The following is a 22,123-nucleotide window of genomic DNA, read 5'->3' on the forward strand; positions in this document are numbered from 1 at the left end:
TGCATGTTTCCAAATCTGCCACACGATGGCACTTTGTGTTGACAGTCTGACCCAAGGAATGCAAAAGTGTCAACTATAAAATAAACTTGTTCCTGGTCATGCGGCCGGCTTGATACACTTTGGCCTTAAGGTCATAGCTGGACATCTAACATCAAAAAGGCTGTGTCAGACTGACAGAAAATTCTATCTGTGTAAGTTTGTAATATATGGTGAAATTACAAATCTGAATCAGAAACAGTGCAATATAAAGGTGCAAAGGGGATACTTGCCAAATTCTGCACTATTTAATCACATCCAGTAAATCTGCCTTACACAAAGTTTGGTAAATAATTACATAAACTGACAACCGTTGTATTGTCTGAAGAAAAAACCCCATCAAAACCTAATTTCAATTCCATTAATTCCAACTAGACAATGTCAGACATAAAGAACACAAACATGAGGCTATCACAAGACCAATTCCAGCTCTCAGGTATAGCATGTCCTAGGTTTAAATTTGAATCCAAGTGTCCCTCTCTCTCTCCGATGCCAAAAAAGTCAGTCAAACTATTTTTATCTACAACTTTATAACCCTTGGTAGCTAAAGGTTGCACTAATCTCATTGTACACCACTAAGCCACACATAATTGATGTGCCTCTGCTTTATCTGACATGGCATGAAAGACCTAAAAGAGTCCTTCTTGTACTCTAATACCAGCTAGAATAAGCAGCTGACAAGGACAAACAGAAGTCACAGTCATTTGGGTGCATTCAAGAAAAAGTGATTAAAATAAGCGCCCTAAAAGAACCAATAAACTTTACAAATAAGCACCATTATTTTTGATGTTGCTGTGATGTGCTGTGATGCATAATAGTCTGGTGAAAGGTCTGACTAAGTCATACCACACCTTGTTAATTTCACTTATTCATTCGAGTGTTCATTTGAGAATTTTAGTGTTCATCATTTCACCAGCTATTTGCAAACTGGCTGTATTTCTTATCTATGCCACTGTCCTCTCCAGAAATCCACATATAGCCAAAGTCTTCACACTTTTTTAACAGCAAAACTCAGATAAAACTTCAGTTTTCTACCAGTTTACCTCACAAAACCATTTTAGAACATTTTAAAATCATTAATGTAAGCTCCTTATTCCACAACATTATAAGTAAGTGATTCAGTGTAAGACTGAGATATAGTTTCATAGATGCTAACAGGCCAGAACCTGAGGAGGGGGCATGTGAGTACAGCCTTGCTGACAAGTGCCAAGTCAGTAGGTCTGCGGCCGACTCAGGTCAGGGTCTGGAGCTTTCAAATGTTGTCACCCCATCAACTCCGTTTCACTAACACTTATCAACTGCTCGCCAAAATCTAGTGCCTATTTCAAACTGAAAATTTCAAACTGATCGTGTGAGATGCGGTTTTAGGTAAATCTTTGAATTAAAAAATGTTAGAAATTAAAGTTTGTCAGTTGAAAAAGGAAAAACCCTCAGAACACCAAACAACTGTTAAATGAGAGACTATGATGTCAATTATAGTGGGAATTATTAATGAATTAAAAATAATTGTGAATAGTTATGCTTTTGATGTATGGAAAAGATTTAGCTGACTGTCCACTGGAAACATTTTTCTTTCAAGTTTATTATGTTATTACATTTACTTGTCACAGTATTGTCAGGAGTATTATATTATATAAGTAAGCAGGTTTCAAAATTGTTCAAGGCTTTATTCAAGGCTTTTAGGAAAATTGCACTTAAGACATTTCAAACTCCTTCTGCACACCATTATTCCCAGAAAAGGACTGCATTAAAAGAAAAGCACAGCCTGGTTTTTACCTGAAAATATCACATGAGCAATCATAACCTGGACTTTATTTAGTGCCTCAGTGCTGTGTTATAAAACCATATGTACCCAGTGGACAGTGGGCAATTGGTGGGGTTTGACGCTAACGGCATCCCAAGTGGACTGTACCTTGAGGGCCAGGTGAAGTCTGTCTGAGCATCACTCTCTGAGTCTGTGTTGAGAGACCAGTCGCTCTTTGACAGGGCGGCCAGGCTACAGGATGATTTCATGCATCAGTATCAAACCCTGAGAGAAACTTCTGCTCAAGTTCTTAGAGACCAAATGTGCACTAAGCAGCTGGACTGTGCGACAACTACAACTACAACAAGAGTCAAGTTTAATAAGTAAGAACATTATTTATAGGCTTCATATAAGATTTGCCACAGTGTCATCACCCTGAATTCGTTCACATCCATTAAGCGTCTCGTTCCTTTTGTGGTGGCGTCTTCAGGTTTATAATAGAAACTGACAAACTCTTTGCTTAATGAACCAGGCTGCTGTTAAGTGAGGTTCGCCTCTAAAGGCAAGCAAAATCCAGCCCTGTAATCATCCCTCTCACGTACAACCTTTCCTTGATGAGCTCCACAGAGCCTCTTTCTATGTGAAACTGGAGCAGGCCAAGTGTGACTGAGCTGGGCCCACAGTCCAGAAAGATCCTAGCACTGACACAGTGGTAAAAGCCACAAGCTAAGAAGCTCAGCAGATAATGGGAGCCACAAACTCCAGATTATAGATTTTGAAAAGATAAAATACTTCTTTCAAGCTTTTTTTTACAAACACCAAATTCTAACAAGATTGCAAATAAATATTTTATAATAATTTGAATTTGTAATGATGAAAAAGTAATTAAAAATTAGCATATGAAAAGGATTATTAAGAAATATTAACTGAAAGAGAAGCATCAGAAATGTTATGGTATGATCACTGATGCACTACTGACAGCAGTAAAATCTTAAAGTATTTGCAGGTGCATGGAGTAAAACCACACAACAAAATAGGAGAATCAATAATGTTATGCTAAAGTAGGAATACAATAACAGAAGTTTAGCTAACAATAATTTATGTGGGGTGTTAGTATTTATGCAGTATTTTATTATTCTAATCTAATTTTTTGGAGTTATATTACAGTTTTTCTCGATTGCTTAAACACTATAACCAGGCCTCTAAACTAAAATTTCAAAACCGTAACACTACTGTTCAAAAAGCTCACCCATTTCCCTGAACTATAAACACTATTCCCTGCTTTGACACATGACTCAAATTTGGTGAACTGTTACTGCAAAACTCTACACACAAATCCCTACATTTTACAGTGCTTACACCATGTAGTCATTTAGAAAGCACTAGCATGCAATAATGTTAACTTAAGTCAGCATAGCTTGAGCTCAATTAGCACACAATTAACCAGGTGGAAACACTAGGAGTCAAAATTTAGCACACACCAATCAGAACCTGCGATAGATAGATAAAAGGGCCAAAGTCAGCTCATTCAGGTTTGAAACAATGGATCCAAAGAGATGCAAAGGAAGAGGACGTGGTGGAGAAAGAGGACGTGGTGAAGGAGGTGGAGAACGACGGCGACAAGGAAGGGGAAGAGCAAGGGCAAGAAGACAGTCAGTCTCGGATGAAATTCGAGCCACTTTAGTTGACCATGTCCTTGTCCATGGGATGACTATGAGGGAGGCTGGGCAACGAGTACAACCAAATTTGAGTCGCTTCACTGTTGCCTCCATCATCAGAACCTTCAGGGAGGAAAACAGGTAGGTGTACTTGCAGTAAGACTGCTTTGTACAGTAACGTTTAAGTTACTGAACTTATGTGTCTTGAGTTTCAGTATGTTTCCATTATTTGCCTGTAAAATGAATGTGTGACAGTTACAGTAATGAGTGCTTCTATTTTTGTAGGACACAGAGACGACCACCTGGTGGAGGCAGGTTAAGGCTTTTGTCGGAGGAGCAAGAGAGGGAACTTGTAAACAAGGTAATTGCAAATAATGTAATCCGCCTGCAAGAGATTCAAAGGAGAGTGATTGAGGATGATCATCTTTTTCGAGGCATAAATGCCATCAGCCTCTCCACAATTGACCGAAAGAATCAATTCCGGATGAAACAGGCATACCGAGTCCCTTTCGAACGAAACTCTGACAGAGTGAAAAACCAACGTGTGGAATATGTTCAGGTATGAGTTTTGATACTGTATAAAGTATTGTGTACCATCACAGCATGGCAGTTTATGCTGCCATTTCAGCACTCTTGAACTGTGGTTCAGGGTACCGATTGACTCTACTGTGTTATGTGTTTTGCAGAGAATCTTTGAGATTGAAGGACGGCCTGTTCCCCATGAAATAATCTTTGTGGATGAGGCAGGTTTTAACCTGACCAAAAGAAGGAAAAGGGGGAGGAACATAATTGGCCATCGGGCTATTGTAAATGTCCCTGGTCAGCGTGGGGGGAATGTCACTATGTGCGCAGCCATCAGCCAACGAGGGGTACTCCACCGCCATGGCGTACTAGGACCCTATGCTTCTCCTTGCTTTTCTTGATGGTTTAAGACAACATATGTTCCAGCTGGACTACAGGGAACCAGCACAGCCAGAGCAGCCTCACTACGTTGTTGTTTGGGATAACGTCAGCTTCCATCGCGCTGCTCTGGTTCGTGACTGGTTTACCAATAACCCAAGGTTTTCTAATATCTTTCTGCCTGCATACTCTCCCTTTATAAACCCGATAGAGGAGTTATTTTCGGCATGGCGGTGGAAAGTGTATGGCCGAGAACCTTATGTCCGTGTTCACCTCCTTCAGGCCATGGAAGAGGCCTGCCTAGACATCAGTAGATGCATGCCAGGGGTGGATCAGGCATGCAAGAGGATTTTACCCCCGCTGCCTGGCTGGGGCCAATATAGCCTGTGATGTGGATGAGATTCTCTGGCCTGACCCAGACCAAAGACAAGATGCTGAGGTGGGATAATGTTTCTGGTGTGTGTTGTACTGTATAGTACATGAATGACAATGTGCCACTGTACATACATTGGTTGCGTCTTTAGTGTTTATCATGTGACAAGGGTTTTGAAGGGGAGAACCATAAGCAACCTATTTGTTTTGGAACTATTGTTTTGAATTAATTGTACCAGTGTGCAAAACTCTGTTGTAGTGTGTGTGTTTTTGAGGGCTTGTGTTTGATGTCTGAGGGCAAAGTTTGGTTTTTCAGCAGGAGTGAATAGTTTTGGGTGTAGAGCTTCATTTTGACCTGGAAATAGGATGTTTCGGAAATTGAGTGAGATGTTATGGATTTGTGTTTACTGTTGTGAGGATATGAGGCGTAGTTTCAAGAAATGTGTTTTAGCAATCGAGAAAAACTGTAACATATACTTGTGCTGTATTTTGGTATTAGTGTAAAAGATAACAAAGTTTAACCTGACTGCATGCAATTTGTTTTATTTTGTCATCTTACCCCTGCCTGTTTAGGATGCTCTGGGCCTGCTGCTCAATGAATAAATCCCCAGGTGAGATGCCGTAGCGAGTGGAGGGCAGGGATGCCCGGCGGGCAGTGCGAGGGGAGCTGGGCACTGCTGCAATGCTGTAGTCCCGGGTGGTGGCTGGACTTGGCTCCTGCTGGGCAGCATCTTGCTGGTGGGGTTGCTGTTGTTGTTGGGGCTGGGCTGGATGCTGTTCCTGAGTCCTTGTTCTAGAAGAGACTGAGCGCTCCTGAGCTCCACCACGCCGATAGTTCTCCATATTCATCACTCTTTCCCGTTCTGAAAATCGGCTTGGTCTTTCTTGAGAGGGGGGAGGGGCTTGGTTTGACTCGGAGGAGCTTGATGTGCTAACAGGCGCAGGATCTGGGTGAGTCCTCATGGAAACCCTGCCCACTCCAGAGCGGTACGGCACCCTAGGGTCGCGTCCTTCTGTCTCTACTTCTGGTCTGTCCCTGTCTCGCCTGGCAGTAGTTTGTCTGTCAGCGGAGTCTGGATCACGCCTGGAACGGTAGCGTGGTATATAATCGCTGTCCGCTTCCTGATCCAGGAGGATGCCATAACGCTCTGAGAGCTGGCGCCGGCGCTCAGCTTTGTAGCGGGCGATGCGCTCAGCCTTAGAACTGAGGTTTGTGGATTCTGTGGGGCCAGATGTGGGTGTAGAAGAGGTGGATAGTGTTACTGGGTCAACATAAACCAACACTGGCTCTGGGCGGCTGCTGCCAGCACCACCTTTGACCTGAGGTGACCTGTCAGGAGATGACACCTGCTTCTGTGGAGCCACCGTCTCCTCTCGGCTGTAGCGTTTCACTGTGGTAAATAGTAAAAATACTTCATTAATTATCAGCAATAACCCTGGAGAACTAAAAATTATACCAAAATCATGTCACACGTTTGTAAACTGAAAATGTTGAAGTTGAGTCACACTTACAGCAGAACAATGCTCAAGAGATCAAGTTTAGATTCATGTGAAAAAGAACATTCTTCACAGAACTCAATGCAGGCCTGTGAAAAACTAGCATATCCCTAACACTTCTTTAAGAATTAAGGGGAAAAGTAGATGCCAGGTGCTGCTAATCAAATGCATTTTATTAACTGAGTGTGATAACACAATGACATAATCCCAGGCCAGAATCATCCTGGCAAAGACCCCAATCCAGTCTGCTGAATGGCTTTGGAAAATGTGAAGGATAAGCGAAAACCCTTAGTGATCCCATATGTCTCAGGAGTATTGGAACAGTTGAGACGCATTTTTTGTAAACACCGCATCTCCGTGGCTTTTAAACCCTAAAACACGCGGCGCCAAAAATTGGTCTGCCCCAAGGATCGGGTCCCCCGACAAACAGAGTAATGTAGTGTACGCTGTTAAGTGCCAAGAGGATTGCCAGGACTTATACATCGGGGAAACCAAACAACCTCTGGTGAAACGGATGGCACAACACAGAAGAGCTAACTCCTCAGGTCAGGACTCCGCAGTCTACAGGTTTGAGCGGGGAGTCAAGGAGGCTAATTATGTAAAAAGGGAAAGACCATCGCTGAATCGAGGAGGGGGCCTAAGGGTACATCTGTCACCATCTTGCTGTGATTGCCGCCATTCCCCAACTCTCTGTGAAATACTCATGGCCATTGATCCGCAGGCTTTGATCAGTGGTTGTTGATCAATGGTCATGAGAATTTGCATATTAATGATCAAGGAACTGACCTCACAGCCCATTGTTCATTCAGTGGGCTACTTCCAGTCATTGTGCAATTGTGCTTTATAAGGTTGGGGAAACTAGCAGGCAGCTGAGACTGAAGAAGTCACTTGGATGAGTGATGAAACGTTTCTCCCACTGAAAACGCGACCTCCAGATAAACAGATTCAACTTTTTGGGAAGGATGGCATACATTTTGGACGTTTACCTGTATTTTGACAGGTTTTCCAGCTTTCTTTCCAGCTTTCATCTTAAAGTCTACAGGCCTCAGTTAGCATGGTATGGCTTATTTGGAAGCACTGCCAGGAGAAAGCCCAATTTCTCTAAGAAGAACATGAGCATGGCATAAGTTTGTTATGCTGCATCTGAACAAACCACAAGACTTCTGGAACAATGCTCTTTGGACGGACAAGACCAAAGCGAAGTTTGGCCAGAACGTGCAGCACCATGTTTGAAGAAAAACAAGAGATGTATAACAAAATAAACACTTCCGACCAACTGTCAAACAGGATGGTTGAGGGTTGATGATTTGGGTTTGTTTTGCTACAGGGTCTGGGCAGTCGACCATAATTCAGTTCACCAAAAGTTTACCAATGTATTGTAGCGTCAAAGAGCCCATTAGTCTGACAGCTAAAGCTTGGCCAAAATTGTGTCATGGAACAGGACAATGATCCCAAGCACAGAAGTAAATCTACAACAGCTTAGAGTAGCTGAAAACAAAAATGGTCAAGGTGTTACGGCGGCCCAGTCAAAGTCCAGACCTCAACCTGATTGAAATGCTTTGGTGGGACCTCAAGAGAGCTGTCCATAAACAGATGCCCACAAACCTCAATGAGCTGAATCAATGCTGTAAAGAGCAGTTGGCCAAAACTCCTCGACAGTTATGTGAGAGACTGATAAAGTCATACAGAAAACTACTACTGCTGAATCATAGAGTGATTGTGTAGTCCTGAGAAAACGTTCCTTTTCACATGATTGTACAAAATACATTTTGTAAAAAACACAGATGCAGTTTACACAAGGGTGACATTTTTCTGATGTGGTGAAACAGAACATTCTCAGACATTCGTATCACTTTTTTACTTCCCATCTTGCAAACTGTGGCAACATGCAATTACAAGCAGTTTCAGGGGTGCTTGATTGCTCAAAGGTATGTTGAGATAACACCAATTCTGGGAATACACACACTGACATTGCATCTCCAATGTGGTTTCATTCCATTATTTCAAAAGCTCCAAATTGTTTCAGAAGTGTCATGTTGAGTTTTTGTATTTTAAAAGCTGACAGGATTCCCTATGTTGTTCCTGAGGCTGACTTCCTGTACTTTCCATCTGATCTGTGCATGCTGATGCACCTTGCATAAAAAAATCTGTTAATCTGAGGATAGGATGTCTTAAAGAGGGAGGTTTCCCCTTGTTTCAGACAGACAATGAGCTGTGGGTCTGCACAAAAACCCAACTATGCCAACCTACTCTAACAGAGTCTATTAAAGCATATATAGAGTTAGAAATGAGGTCCTCTTCAATTGTTGAGACATATTTCAGTAGTCCAATTAAAGCAGCACAGTCCAGCAATGCATCATCCCATGCTTACCCATCACGCAAGGCTCACAGGGGTCTGAGGCACGGGTGTATCGTGGGGGATCCTCCTCAAGCATCCTGTTGGCGACCAATCCACCAGGCACCAGTGCAGGTGGTGCATCACTTTCAATGCCCTCCAGGCGCCGGGCTATCCTCTCCTTCCTGTTGGAGACAACATACAGCAGGTGCAGGTTAGAAGTGAAGGAAATCTTTGACATGTTTACATCAAAATACGTTGTCGTTCTTGAAAATACCTGTTCATTCCCAAATCCTTTCTGACCGCTCCCTCAAAATATTTCTTCAACTCTGAAACTAAAAGTAGGACCAGAAATTTGAGTTAAAGAAATGGCATGACTAACTAAACATGAATTTATTCTGTGTTATTTTTTGTAAGTGTTTAGAAGTGAAGCCCACCTTTGGGGAGGACAACCAGAAGTTTGGCATCTGTATCTGAAACACTCTTGACCAAAGCAGTCTTGTCATTCAAGGAGAAATCACTCTGAAAACTGAAAAAGAAGAGAAGAAGACACAAACCAATATGAAACTTATGATGCAATAAACTTCTATTCTTTTAATCAGGAAGTCTAAAGTCAACCCAAAGAAAACTAATGATGCTCTAAACCTCAGATAGCCAACTAAATTCCTCTTTAGCCCTCACAACAACTCTTCCTCAGCTGACCTGTCCTAAAGAGGTAAAAGCTGTAACGCTGAAGCTCAGCTGGTGTAGCTTCTATTAAGATCCAACTTAAGAAAGAGGTCATCAATTCCTTAATTAGAAACCGCCAATTAAGGTCTTCTCTTAATGATTTTATTTGGCAGCATGAACAGATCACACAAGCCAGGATAATTAATCTCACCCTTCTTTTGTATCCAGTAGCTTCTCCAACTATTTTATTCATCACTTAAACATAAATCTTAACATCAGTTGTGTGCGTTAAAGTTCTGGAAGTGATGCTGAGCTAACATGATGTAAGAGTAAACATAAAGCTAAAACTGAACTACATTGTTCATGCTTACATATCCAGAATTAAATCTCATTGAGCTGCTCTTGTCATCTTTTAAATAAGATTTTAGGGTGCTACTCTTCATTTTTAGGACCAGATACCTTTAATTTTGTCTTATAATTTATATAGAAGTGAAGCTATTTAGCTTGTAGCCCCAGAGCACTAACGCTGTCCTGTAAACTAATGCAAAACGGAGCTTGGTGCAGTGTGGTCCTGAAGGAGGTATTATAGCTCTAATTCCATGTGAACTAAAAGGTTTCTTAGCATAAGCTGGTCCAGGCATCTCAGCTTTTAATGGTTACTAAGCATGATAAGCTAAAGCACTCGAGTAAGTAAATCATATAGATCGGTTCAATGCGTCCCTAGATAACAAAACATAAAATAACAGTAAATGCTGCATATCATTTACTTTTAGTTTACATTATAGGTAGCTATATAAATAAATCCACCTGCTATAAACCCATTTTTAAATTGTTTTAATATTGGTATCCCATCGTGATTTCACATAAAGAGAGTTTATTCTTTACTGACCTTAAGGTGTCTGTTGGCAGCGAGGTGGAGGTACAAAGTTTGGTAGACGCTTTAGATCCAAATCCTGAGAAGAGAAACAAGACACAGTTAAACTTGAATAATAAATATATACATATATATGTTGGCATTGCAAGTACCGAAGCATCTGTATCAAAATAACAATAATGGATTGGATTTATATAGCGCTTTTCAAGGCACCCAAAGCACTTTACAATGCTACTATTCATTCACACACTGGTGGACGCAGCTACGGTTGTAGCCACAGCTGCCCTGGGGCAGACTGACAGAAGCGAGGCTGCCATATCGCACCATCGGCCCCTCTGGCCAACACCAGTAGGCAAGCAAGGTAAGGTGTCTTGCCCAAGGACACAACGACCAGGACAGAGAGCCCAGGGATCGAACCGGCGACCTTCCGGTTACAGATGCGATTCCCAACCCCCTGAGCCACGGTCGCCCCGTAAATAAACCGTATGTTTCACTATAATGTATTACAGAGTTCTTTATCCACTAATCAAAGACAAAACCTGAAACAAAATTTAAGAAAAGGAACAAGAAACAGCTCAATATGCATCATAAAGAAAGTTTTTTAAAACCTTCTGAACAGCTGAGCTATTTTGAACTTTAAAATTACATCTAAATGTAAAAAAACAACTACAACTTTACAATAAAACAAAAGAATGGCACACTCTTTGCTCTATTGTATTTACAAGCATACAATTCTGGTAGCATGGTTGTAGCATACATGGTATAACTATGCTATAATTGTACTGCTTAGAGACAATCAAGAAAGAATGGAAAAGCCTTGTTGCTTCGATCACTTTCCAGAGGTGTTAAATCCTGTCTAGCTGCACTTTAAATATGTGTTTTTGTGTTTGAAACTTGTATAAATCCACGACTGAATTGCTCGGTCCTTATCCATATTTGATTTCAAAGTACTTCAAACAACATACATATCCACCAGTGTTGCTTGGTGGAGTTTTTTTTTTATAGTGTACTATAACACCTACCAATCCAACAATCAGTACAAGACATATAGCCTTATATTATTTTTCTTTTGACATTTAAAGATGAGGAAAATCAAAACTTCAACCCATTCACAATCTAATTTTTTATGAGGAAACAACAACCTTTTACCAACATTAGAAAATCTCTTTACATGGGCACAAGAATTTAAGTTAAAGTAAACAATGACATTTAATGCAGGAAACAAAAATCAATCAATAAATAACTTAATCAATATTAAACGAAACCATGACCAGCTTTGGACAAAACACCTACCAAGCTGGGAACAGACAGACAAAGACATTTTGAAATAATTCACAGGATTATTTTGATGGGAAAACATAAGACCGATATAAAATAGGTTGATATTATAGAGCGATTGACCAAGAGTTGCTGCTGTGCTCTTCTCAAACTAAACACTTGGTTCATTTCTCACAGGAAATTTCCAACCCCACAATGAGCTCACTTCAAAAAAAGAAAACTCTGAGTTCACATCCAGTTCCCAACTGATATCTGACCTTCTCGCTCACATGTCACAGCAACAGCAGCCTGTTGTAAAGTTGTATCCCAGTATAGGGGACCGATCACATTACTGCTCCAGACGCCTCCATAACATCTTATTTTGGCCCCCGAGTGACTGTGTGGCAATGCTGTGCAACTTTTGTTTTGCAGGGTAAGAAGGAAGCGTGGATGTGTAAAGATGTGGTTCTGGAGAAGGCAAAATCCTGACAAGTATCAAGTTTAAGGGTTTCTCGGTAATATGTAGGTGACTTCAGAGAAATCAAAATCTGTTAGACTCCTTCATTTTATAATTTATGCTCTTCTCTGTTTACAAAACACAGATTGCTGAAAAGCTGTCCATGACTACTTCTGTACTCTGTACTTCTGTATTTTCACATGTGCGATCAATAAATGCCATAACCTTTGGCATAATCTGTTCTCAAATCCACAAACATTCAGCGTTTTCACAGCCTGTGGGAATTCGTAGAGCTGCATGTATCTGTCAGTCTGTGATTTCACTAACATACTTCCTCTGGTGGAAAGCCCCTTGTACAGATGTCAGCTTGTCTTTCCTTGGAAACGCCTGCAGGTTGTCAACAAAACAAGCAGCACAAGCATCAAAGCTGGCACTGCCAGAGAGCGGCTTAGGCTGCTGACGGTCCTAAAGTGAGCGTGGAGAGGAGAGGGATTTTCTATAAATATTCAGAGGTGCAAAATAGACTCCCTGAGTGAACTAGGGCTTTGCTTTCCACACAGTGTCTTCCCATCATACACCTTGTGATGTTTTTACAAAGCGTTTCATGAAGAGTGCATTTACAAGATAAGGCATCCACAGGAGCATCTACCTGTTGAAATATAAAGTGCTAAATGAGAGTAGCTAAACCACACTTTTTAGTATCATAATCTTAATTTAAAAAATTTTGCATAGTTTAAATCTCATATCACAACTGTTTGATCCAACCAATAAGAAGTCTCAAGGTGAATCACCTCATCTATCAATCTCTGTCACTTTTCTTAGCTAAGAGCTAAATTGCATGGATCTTCCAAGCTAATCTAGACAGTTAAAGGTATTCAAGTGGTTTAAGAAAGTCTTCCTAAAGCCTCTTCCTCTTCAACAGGCCTTACCTGTGCCAGAGGGCTGCACATGGTTCACATGGTAACTAGAGATCCATGGGTTTCGAAACATGTTTAGGGAGAAGAACAGAAGGATAGCCTACGCCTATACTCCCCTCTGGTCACAGTGGTGGTAACGGTGGTGGACAGCAGGAGTGGCAGCAGTGAAGATGAAGGTTGCTACCAGCAAGCCGAAAAGGAGGGATGGAGGTGGTGACACGACCTCGCACGCACACACATATATACACACACGGACACGCAGAGCAGAGTGACTGGCCACAAAGCAAGCTACAGCCTGGACAGAGTGGCAGTCGTGCAATGCCGGTGTGTATGTCGGTGTGTGTTCGTGCACGCAAGCGAGCCGAGAGAAAGAGGGAGAGACAGCACAGCAGGGTGCTAAAGCAGCTCAGAACCCTAATCAGATTACAGGCAGAAATTAGCCTTGATGATGAAAACTCTGGAACAGGATTGGAGGAGGATGCCAGGAGGACTGCAGGTGGTGGTGTGGGGCCCAGGACTACTGGAAGTCAGATGGTAGCTTAACACTGGCATAGTAAGGGCATGCTTCAGCCAACATTGCCAAGTGCCATCAAACTTCTATAAACTGAAGCCAAACACTGCATTAATATTATGATTAGGCTCTTAGGCTACATTCACACTGCAGGTCTTAATGCTCAGTTCTGATTTTTTGATCAAATCCGATTTTTTGTCTGCTTGTTCACACTACAAATAAAATGCGACAGCAAATGCGCTCTTGTGTGACCCCTCAAAGCGGCCCGCATGCGCAAAAGAAGACGTCACACACAACGCGCTCTGTTTTAAGTTATAGAGTTATTTTGTTATTTATATATGGCCTAATAATTATCCTTATTGCTGTTTTAGAGAGGAGCGGTGCTTCAAAGGATAGTTGGAAATGTCTGTCAGAATCTGCAGATTATACAGTACACATAAAATGTTCACATTTCTCCAACTTTGTCTTCCCAACAGTTTCACTAACATCTACACGGGATGGCCAGGAATCTTCTCCGGCGCTGATAATTGGTGTCTGTCTTGTGTCAGTGACGTAAAAGACGGATTTAAAGCGACATGACCGTTCAAACAGCAGTCGCTTTCTAAAACATCAGATGTATCAGATTCAGTACCACATACCAAAGTGACCCAGATCACCTGCAGTGTGGCTGTGAAACTTTTAGTCATTTTAGTATTTATTATTTATTAGTATTTTAGTTTAGTATTACAGTTTACAAGAAAATAAAATTCAGTGTATTCCCAAAGCAATGATTCACTCTAGTTGCAAGGCTATCAGTTTCACCCTGAAGTCAGTAAGGCTTTCATAAGAAATGGCCTTAAATTTGGTTTCCTTCTCATCATACTCCATCAAAACTGTGCTATAAGATCATTGCTTTTTGCTTCAGCACCTGCTTCATGTTCATTGTTTGCTGCTAAAAATATGCCAGCGAGTCAGGCATATATGATAATCACATAGTGCTGGTGCAGAGGCAGTTTTATTGAAGAAATGGCAGAAGCCACTTCTGTCAGTCATTACATCAGTGAGACGAGTGAGGACAACGCAGCACCCTGGAGGTCACAGTGAGATTTCAGAGAGTCATGGCATAATCTCCTCCAGCAGTGCAACAGCTGGCCACCTTTAGTGATATAACACATGGAAATATATATTGGGAGAATGTATGAAAAGCTCTCTGTTTTTAAGAACTTAAACTCTGAAATATCCATCCATCCATTTTCTCCCACTCTTGTTTTTGCCCTTGTATATGTAATGTTTTCAGCAGAAAGTTTGGATCACAAATACATTAGGTAGCGTAGCTTACTGCTAAAATTATATATGGCAATTAAAAAATTTATAGTTCAAAGTACATTAAAAGTACAAGGTAAATAAAAACACCTCAAAATTCAGAATTAGTCATGTGAGATTTCTTAGCTGTTTGTGGGCCACAGTTTCAATCATTCTCTGCTATTTGTGACAATAAATGCTTATATGTGATGCAATGTACGAGGCATAAAAAGCCCTAAAATCACAATGTGTAGAGCACCTGGAGCAAGGATGTATGCAGCCTGTAGTGTTTCCTGTAGATAACAGAGGATGAAGTTGTTTTTAACGATCGGTGACCTGATTTAAAAACAAAATCTTGTTACACAGTTTTGGAATCACTTGCTTACTCACTCGTCTTCTCTGCGTGATGCGTTTTCTCACCCTTTCACACACAAACTACCCCCACCTCCTCCAGTCTGCCTCTGCACCCTGTAGACGCCCCTAATAAGGCAACATGTGTTGTGAGTGGCTGCCTCGGAGAGAGGTCACCCCGTCAGGCAGCCTGCCTGTGTTTATCAAGGGACCATCTCCACGCCTTCTCCCCGCTGCTCTATCTTGTTTTCCTTGCCATTCCTTCTTTTCCTTCCCCAGATTTGCCATCCGTGCATCTGCCTCACACACTCCTCTTGTCTCTGCCACTCATTCCCAACAACTCCTTCTCATTCTCCATGTCTTTCTCTCTCTTCTACTCTTTATTGCATTCATTTTATTTCACTTTGTCTTATCGGTTTCTCCACCACTTCCAGTAGCAACAAACACAAGACATCCTCTTTCACTCATTCTCTGTCTCATTGGTTGCATACAAATTTATCATTTCAAAATCTGCCAGATGTCATTCATAAGGCTTTTCTTAGAAGTAAACCACAGTGGCAGGGGATGTAATACTTCAAGCTTTCCAAGTAATAAAGATGGACTACGGGTGGATGAGCTGATGACAAGATGGGAACTCGTGTCAGACATCACGACCAGCGCTCAGGTTTAAGATCTGATTTGCAATCCTCTTCTATCATTCAGAATTTACAGTAACCCAATAAAGAAGTGTCTCCTTAATTTTATATGAGGATATCATTTAAAAGGTCAGCTGTAAATATCTCACTTATGCAATTTTTGTACAATTTTTAGTGCATTTGTACAATAAATGAGCTTTCTTAATGCACAATATCAGCAAATCTAAATTTTAAATTAAAAAAAATACTTCACTTTTGAAATTAGGATATCCTGCCAAAACATTATCTGTAAATAAATCATAGCAACAAAACTCTGATGTTAACAGGCCGTCAGCGACATTAAAGGGATGGATGTGCACATTCAGACCACTTGGTGGTCTCACGGTCTGTTAGGTGGAAGACACAATGTGAAACTTTGCTCTACAATTTCATCACTTTTCAGCACAGGATGTACAAACGCTGTCATGCAACCTTCAATAAAACTCAACACCCAGAACATCATGTAAACACCACTTAACAAATCCCTGCATGACTCAGCATCAAAGCATCTCTCTGCTAATCACGCTTGACCTGAGAAGCCCAAGCTGGATATAAAGAGTTTTAGCTAAGTTTGGAGGTATTCCTACAGACAGCAACACCATAGGATAGTTTGTTTGAATCTGTTTTGACAGCCTTAGCTTTACTGGGCTTAAAACTTTCTGTGATGATACTTATGGGGGGCTTGTGTCGAGTACAACGTTGTGCTTTTGCATTCCGAGTTAAAGACAATATTTCAACTCACAAAAACAAGCACTTAATTCCCGTGCATACCATTCCTGCTGCACTGCATCACAATCTGCAGCCACTTTAGTGAGTTAAAGAAAAATAATTTCCATGAAGTCATTTGGTGAGTTTAAACTGCTATGTGTCAACATTATAAAGAAAAAAATGATTAAATGATTCCAAATATTAACCATAATGACACAATAAAAAAATCATTATACACACTGATTAACTAAACAGAGAAATCATTCCCCAAATTTCCTTTACACTCTATATATTTTGTTGTCGTCATAGTGGATCATCTGCCTCAATCTCACCTGACCCTTAGCATCCTCTTCTACATGTCATCCTTCACTGCAACCGTGAATCTGGTCTTTTCCTCCTGTCGGGCAGCTCCGTCTTCAGCATCTTTTGTCTAGTGTCTCCACTTTTCCTCCTCTGCCAATGTCTAAACCATCTCAACCTTCACTCTCTAACTTTGTCTCCAAACTACTGAACCTGAGCTGTCCCTCTGACATACTCATTTCTACCACTGACCCTCCTGGTCCCTCTTACTATCTTCAGCTGTGCCACCTTCTTCTCCTTCTCAAGCTCCGATATTGCCTGTGCCTCCGTCTCCAAACCAGACATTGTAGCAGGTCTCACTATCACTATTGAAACTTTCCCTTTCGCCATTGCTGCTATCCTTTCATCCTTGACACTCGTCTCTGAGGGATGAGACATTTGTCTCTGTCCACTCCTCTTCCTTACCTCTCTTGTGTACTGTCTGTTGCTTTGGTTGATTTGACCCTGGAGTTAATTTTGCCAAAAAGTGATGAACAACAAACAACTATCAGCAACCAGCAGCTAAAACTGATCCAGGGTTACAAACTTGATTCTTTTTAAATTAAATCCTCTGGCCCTGCCTCACAGTCCACCAGTATATATGTTAGGTTAATGGTTGGTACTAAATTATCTTCATGTCCAGGGTGCATCTAGTCAAATATGAGCTGGAATGGGCTACAACTTCCCTGTGACCCAAGAACAATACCTGAGAAAAAAATGGATGGATGGTTCATAAATCTGTACTTTTTATTCACAAGATTTTATTTTTAATCTGGATTTAAAAGATAATTACATAGAAACAGCAGTCAGCCTCCTCTTGTGGCCACAAGCACAGCTTGGTCCCTGTGTGACTCTTTTCTAAAGCAGATATTTAAATTTAAACGTTAAGACGCTCTCTTTTTTTCCTCTATGTTTCTTCACAACGTCGTTGTGATGTCACACTGCAGATGGGTTACTTTGCTCAGCATTGTTTTTCAGGTTCTCTAATACTCTGTACAGCATATGAATCTCTGCTCCCGCTAACTACTCACATCTTGTTTTAGTCCACATGAATAAATTAATTCTGTCATTTTCTTTTCCCAGAACTTTTCCCAGAGTAGTAAAAAAAACAAGATTACAGCACATCTGGTGCTTACTGTAGAACAGCAAAAAGCTTTTGTTTCATTGCAGAAAAATGTTGATTATATCTACATGCTACTTTGCACTTCCAGCAGCAGCAGACAATATGCTCAAAGTTGGCCTGCCTAATAAAGGTTGGCCTGCCTAATAAAGGTTGGCCTGCCTTTATTAGGAGAATTTCTTCCTTTTTGATTAGCTATTGTGCACTAAATCACATAGAGATACATGTGCTTATGTAGACACATGTACACACACGTACAAGATGCACACACAGGTCAAATGAGAAGCAGAGTGAGCACTGCTGGAACTTTCATGCTTCCTCCTTCCTTAAACATTTACTCTGGCATTCCCTCTTTAGATTCACATCTGTGTTCCTCTCTGCTGAGTTGCATCAGCTCTGCCTGACGCTCAACACAGAAATCTGCCCACTCTGCTCTTATATGGATATTGATGAGCACAGAGGTCGATGCAGAGGAGAGACACTAGAGTTCATCAACTCTCAGAGCAGTAGAGAGGGAGGAAAACAAAACAGAGATGGAGACCGAGAGAGAATCAGTAACAGAGGAGGAGGACGATTTCACGCGAGAAATGATTACTTAATGATTTGGCTATCCTTTCTTTAGGGGTACATTGTCCGTTGTCTTCACATTATACAACATTACGAGGTAGCTTAAGGCAACTCATGAGCAGACAAAGGAGAAACATCAGTTCAATTAGATACAGTGCATAGTTACTTTTGTACTTTGCATTAATGCAGATCCATTTCTGCAGCTTCTCTACTGTTTGCTGGATAAAGAGCAGACAACTGAGCTGAGACAGACTCCATGATTAGCCACTGCTCTTATTAAAGCCCATGTTACACTACTGGAGATTCAGACTGACTATAATCAACGTGATTGCAGACAATAAAATGACCAAAACAAAGGCGACAAACCCTCAGTTATGAGTTGTAAAACATTATGAAGCAAGAACACGATATCAGTAAGAGAGGATATCCTTAATATGGACACCTTAGGCACACAGTTCTGGCACCGAAGTCCCCAGCTCTATGGTGTACAAACTTTATGTTTACAAATGACAGCCAATCAGAAGAAAGTTAGCTTAAATGGAGGGGGAAAGGAGCTGAAAGGGCTTGTTTCAGAGTGTTGAAGAAACAAGAGACTGCACTGGGGTCGAATAAGAGATAAAAATAGGATTATTTATAACTATGAATCACACAAAACTACTTTAGAAGGGGCCAAGAATAAAAATACAGAGCTGAAAAGGAGCACAATAATTCCCTTTTCACTCATAATCACATGCTAAAAATCGGTCAGAGATTATCCATGGCACTTGAGTATCTACAGAGATCTTGTGTTAAAGAACTAATTTATTAATTTGCATGCATTGGCCAACTTCAGAGGTTTCTATCACCCTTAACCTAAACATTAATCATACAATTAGAGTAAAGCCAGACTATTAGAAGACCCAGAATGGATAGCTGCCTAACACAGTGCGGACAGCAGACAGCACAATCACAAATCATGCTGAGCTGAGGAGACAGGGGTCAGGAAAGTTTCTCATTCAGGCTGCAGAAGAGTGATGAAAGGATTTTAAAGAAGTAGAAATGGCTCTAATTAGCCTAGACTACAGCTAAGATTAATGCACACCAGAGAAATCCTTTCCCTTTGATAAAGTTATGAGAAGTTATGCTTAAAAGCATGGAAATCTGTTGTTAAAGTCAGTCAACCTGCAATTCTTGTATAGCACTTCCCTACTTTCCCAGAGCACTCACAGCGCTTTATACAGCATGTCTCATTTACCCAATCACACGAGCCCTTCTTATGCAGAATTGCTTTCTATCTACCATTCACACACCGATGGATACATCAGAGAGCAAGTGTATCGGCAGATATATGTCCTGTCGGATAATATCTGCATGTTAACAAATATTTATCTGGTGTGTTATTTTGACTCAGTGTTCAAAAGAAAAATAATTTTTTAGAAACATGAAATTTTTGCTTCCTTGAAAGAAACAAATCAATCTTCTAATTTGAATATTTGTTTTCTAGAGATGAAACACACTATAAACCCTTGCTGTTCTTCAAAGTAGATCAAACACGTATCCAATAAAACAGAACAAAGTATGTATGTATGCATGTATTGCTAACTGGGTAAATGCCTACACATAAGCTCGTAACACTTGGAGGTTTGAGCCAATCTCAATTCTCATTTGTGGATGAACAGAGTCCAGTGGCACAGGGTCAAGCCTGGGGCCGGCCAGTAAACCTGTCTGTTCACTTTGATGAGTGCAGCAGGTGCAGAGCACCAAACAACTGGTGTATGGCATCACATGCTCCCCCCACCACCCCTCACAGAGGCACACATGCTATAAAAACAAAACTGTGGAGAAATGATGCCGGCCGATGCCGGAACAACACACTGGCCCAGCACATACTCATCAGATCAGCTGCACTTGCATACCACCATACAGCTATAATCTGGGGCTTGGAATGCTAATACCCATGTGGTTACTTGAGACATAAGTGCAAAACTAACAAGAAGCAGACTCGGCTATGAAGAAAATGTAAGCTAGACACCATCTGAAGACTGTTCAGTTTTGTGTTTTGGAGGTAAAGTTTGCCTCCATTCATGGGCATATGACAGAAAAGGAGGGACAATGAAGGACGTCTTCCAATCATAAAGAGAACATTTAAACTATAGGACTGTTGTTAAAGTCAGTGAACCTGCAAACACAACCACCTACAGGAGTAACAGTCATCTATGAGTGTTTTGTACCACTCTGAAACTATAAATAAAGATTCCTCTAAAAATATAATCAAATCAAAGTCTTAGAAACATTATACAGATGGTCATTGAGCTAAAGAGGTCTTATTACAAAGCATTTCGCCTACAAATATCTGTTCAGCATTTTAAAAATGACATCCAATTTGACGACGCATCATTTGGTGATTGCGCACAATGCCAAGTTTACTTAATCAAACAAGCAGAAAGTTACCGGTATCTTTAAGCATTGTTGCCCTCTATATGTTTATGCTAAATGACTGACGTTTCATAAAAATAAAGGAATTTGCAATCATGTAATCTGTTTATATGTGATGTGCTGACTTAGAATTTAGGATAGCAGACATAAGATTAAACCAGCAGAGATAAAATCATACTTGCAACTCACGTTAGCTCCAATAAAAAGGAATCGAGAAAAGTGGTTCACAGGTGAAGTCCATCTATCCTGGAAGGAGAGATATCAAACCGCCACACAATGATGCTGAGGAGGCAGGAGGTGCAGGTGTGAGCAGGTAAACCCAAACAGAGAGCCTAAGTCATCTACCGTGAAGCAGGTCCAACCTCAGCAGCTGACAAATATATCCCGGTGCTTTCCCTCTAGCTCTGCGGTTCTGAGATAAATAAATCAGTCCTGGAACAGCCAAGCAAAGAAAGGGAAGGAGGGAGAGGGAGAAAGAAGGAGAGGGAGTGGGGTATGCAGGAGATGGGTGAAGGACAGAGGGAAAAGAACTGAGGGGAAAAGAGGGGTGAAGCTGAGAAAAGGTACACAGGCTAGGTGTCTGGATACTCCTATAGTTAGTGATTCTTCAAACTATTCCAAAAGTGAAGATAGGTGGTTCCTGAAATGTCCATTCTGCAAATCAGGTTTGTATCACCGGTCTAATAGAGTTTAAACTGAGGGTCAGAGGCGACACCGCGCTACTTCCAAAGAGTTTAGGGAGTGCGGGCCAAAATTGTTGCAGTAACCTTATCCCACAGCTACCATGTATGGGCTGAAGAGAGCAGCCTCAATTGAGGGGCATCTGCCATAAATAGCCAGGCAGCGTCGGGCTCCCGGAGCAGGAGGATCGAATCAGCTGTTACAACTACAATCCAGCAGCACTGCGTGATCCAGGCTGCGCAGGAACGCCTGCTCTATGACACCAGGGTCATACACAGCGCACTGTTTCACTTGCATTCATTTCAACCAGCCACCTGACCAGTTTGTTCAAAGAAACTAGGATTGCATCAAACGCTGGGATGATGCTGCATTTCATGTTAGGACATTTAAATTCATCTCTGGAGCTTGAGGGGCACAACTGTCACTACATATGCAGCCTCATTGTGCAGAATTTCACATAAATTTGACAGATTATCAACATGATCCATGTCAAACTGCTTACACAGGACAGCTGTGAGATGCTCAAAACAGGAACTCTTGAGCCGACTGTTTACAAAAGCTCACATGTATGACACAGTTTAAAAAGTTGCAGTTTTCATGTCCAAAACAGACAAAAAAAAAACCAAATGCATATCACTACTTTAACTTCATCTGCTACTACAAGGACTCCTTGCCATGTTTTAAACAAAGTGAATCAAACAGTAAAATACAAACGCAAATGCAGTAAAGCAATTATGGGCTTTTTAAGATGTTTGATAAC

At 41.1% G+C, this 22,123-nt stretch overlaps 1 protein-coding gene across 21 annotated transcripts in view; it reads right to left on the minus strand.

Annotated features, from left to right (window-relative positions):
- The window catches only part of LOC146553192 (supervillin-like), a 57,155-nt gene extending 35,778 nt beyond the window's left edge, over window positions 1-21,377 (minus strand). For 14 of the 21 annotated variants that reach the window (XM_085255330.1, XM_085255314.1, XM_085255310.1 and 11 more), the window contains exons 1-7: window positions 12,729-13,065; window positions 10,101-10,164; window positions 8,980-9,071; window positions 8,820-8,877; window positions 8,579-8,727; window positions 5,270-6,101; window positions 1,949-2,032 (exon numbers count right to left, since the gene is read on the minus strand). In XM_085255330.1, the coding sequence (XP_085111456.1) occupies window positions 1,949-2,032; window positions 5,270-6,101; window positions 8,579-8,727; window positions 8,820-8,877; window positions 8,980-9,071; window positions 10,101-10,164; window positions 12,729-12,789 (1,340 nt within the window). In that variant the 5' untranslated portion in view covers window positions 12,790-13,065. Of the gene's footprint in view, window positions 1-1,948; window positions 2,033-5,269; window positions 6,102-8,578; window positions 8,728-8,819; window positions 8,878-8,979; window positions 9,072-10,100; window positions 10,165-12,728; window positions 13,066-20,871 lie in introns of those variants that run through there. The other 7 variants (XM_085255328.1, XM_085255327.1, XM_085255326.1 and 4 more) reach the window with 3 other exon arrangements.
- Window positions 21,378-22,123: the final 746 nt, after the last annotated feature.

This window comes from Mchenga conophoros, linkage group LG18 (genome assembly GCF_057382185.1).
Source record: "Mchenga conophoros isolate Kocher_MC1m ecotype Shallow Benthic linkage group LG18, M_conophoros_male_GT1.1, whole genome shotgun sequence".
In the NCBI taxonomy this organism is placed as follows: Eukaryota; Metazoa; Chordata; class Actinopteri; order Cichliformes; family Cichlidae; genus Mchenga; species Mchenga conophoros.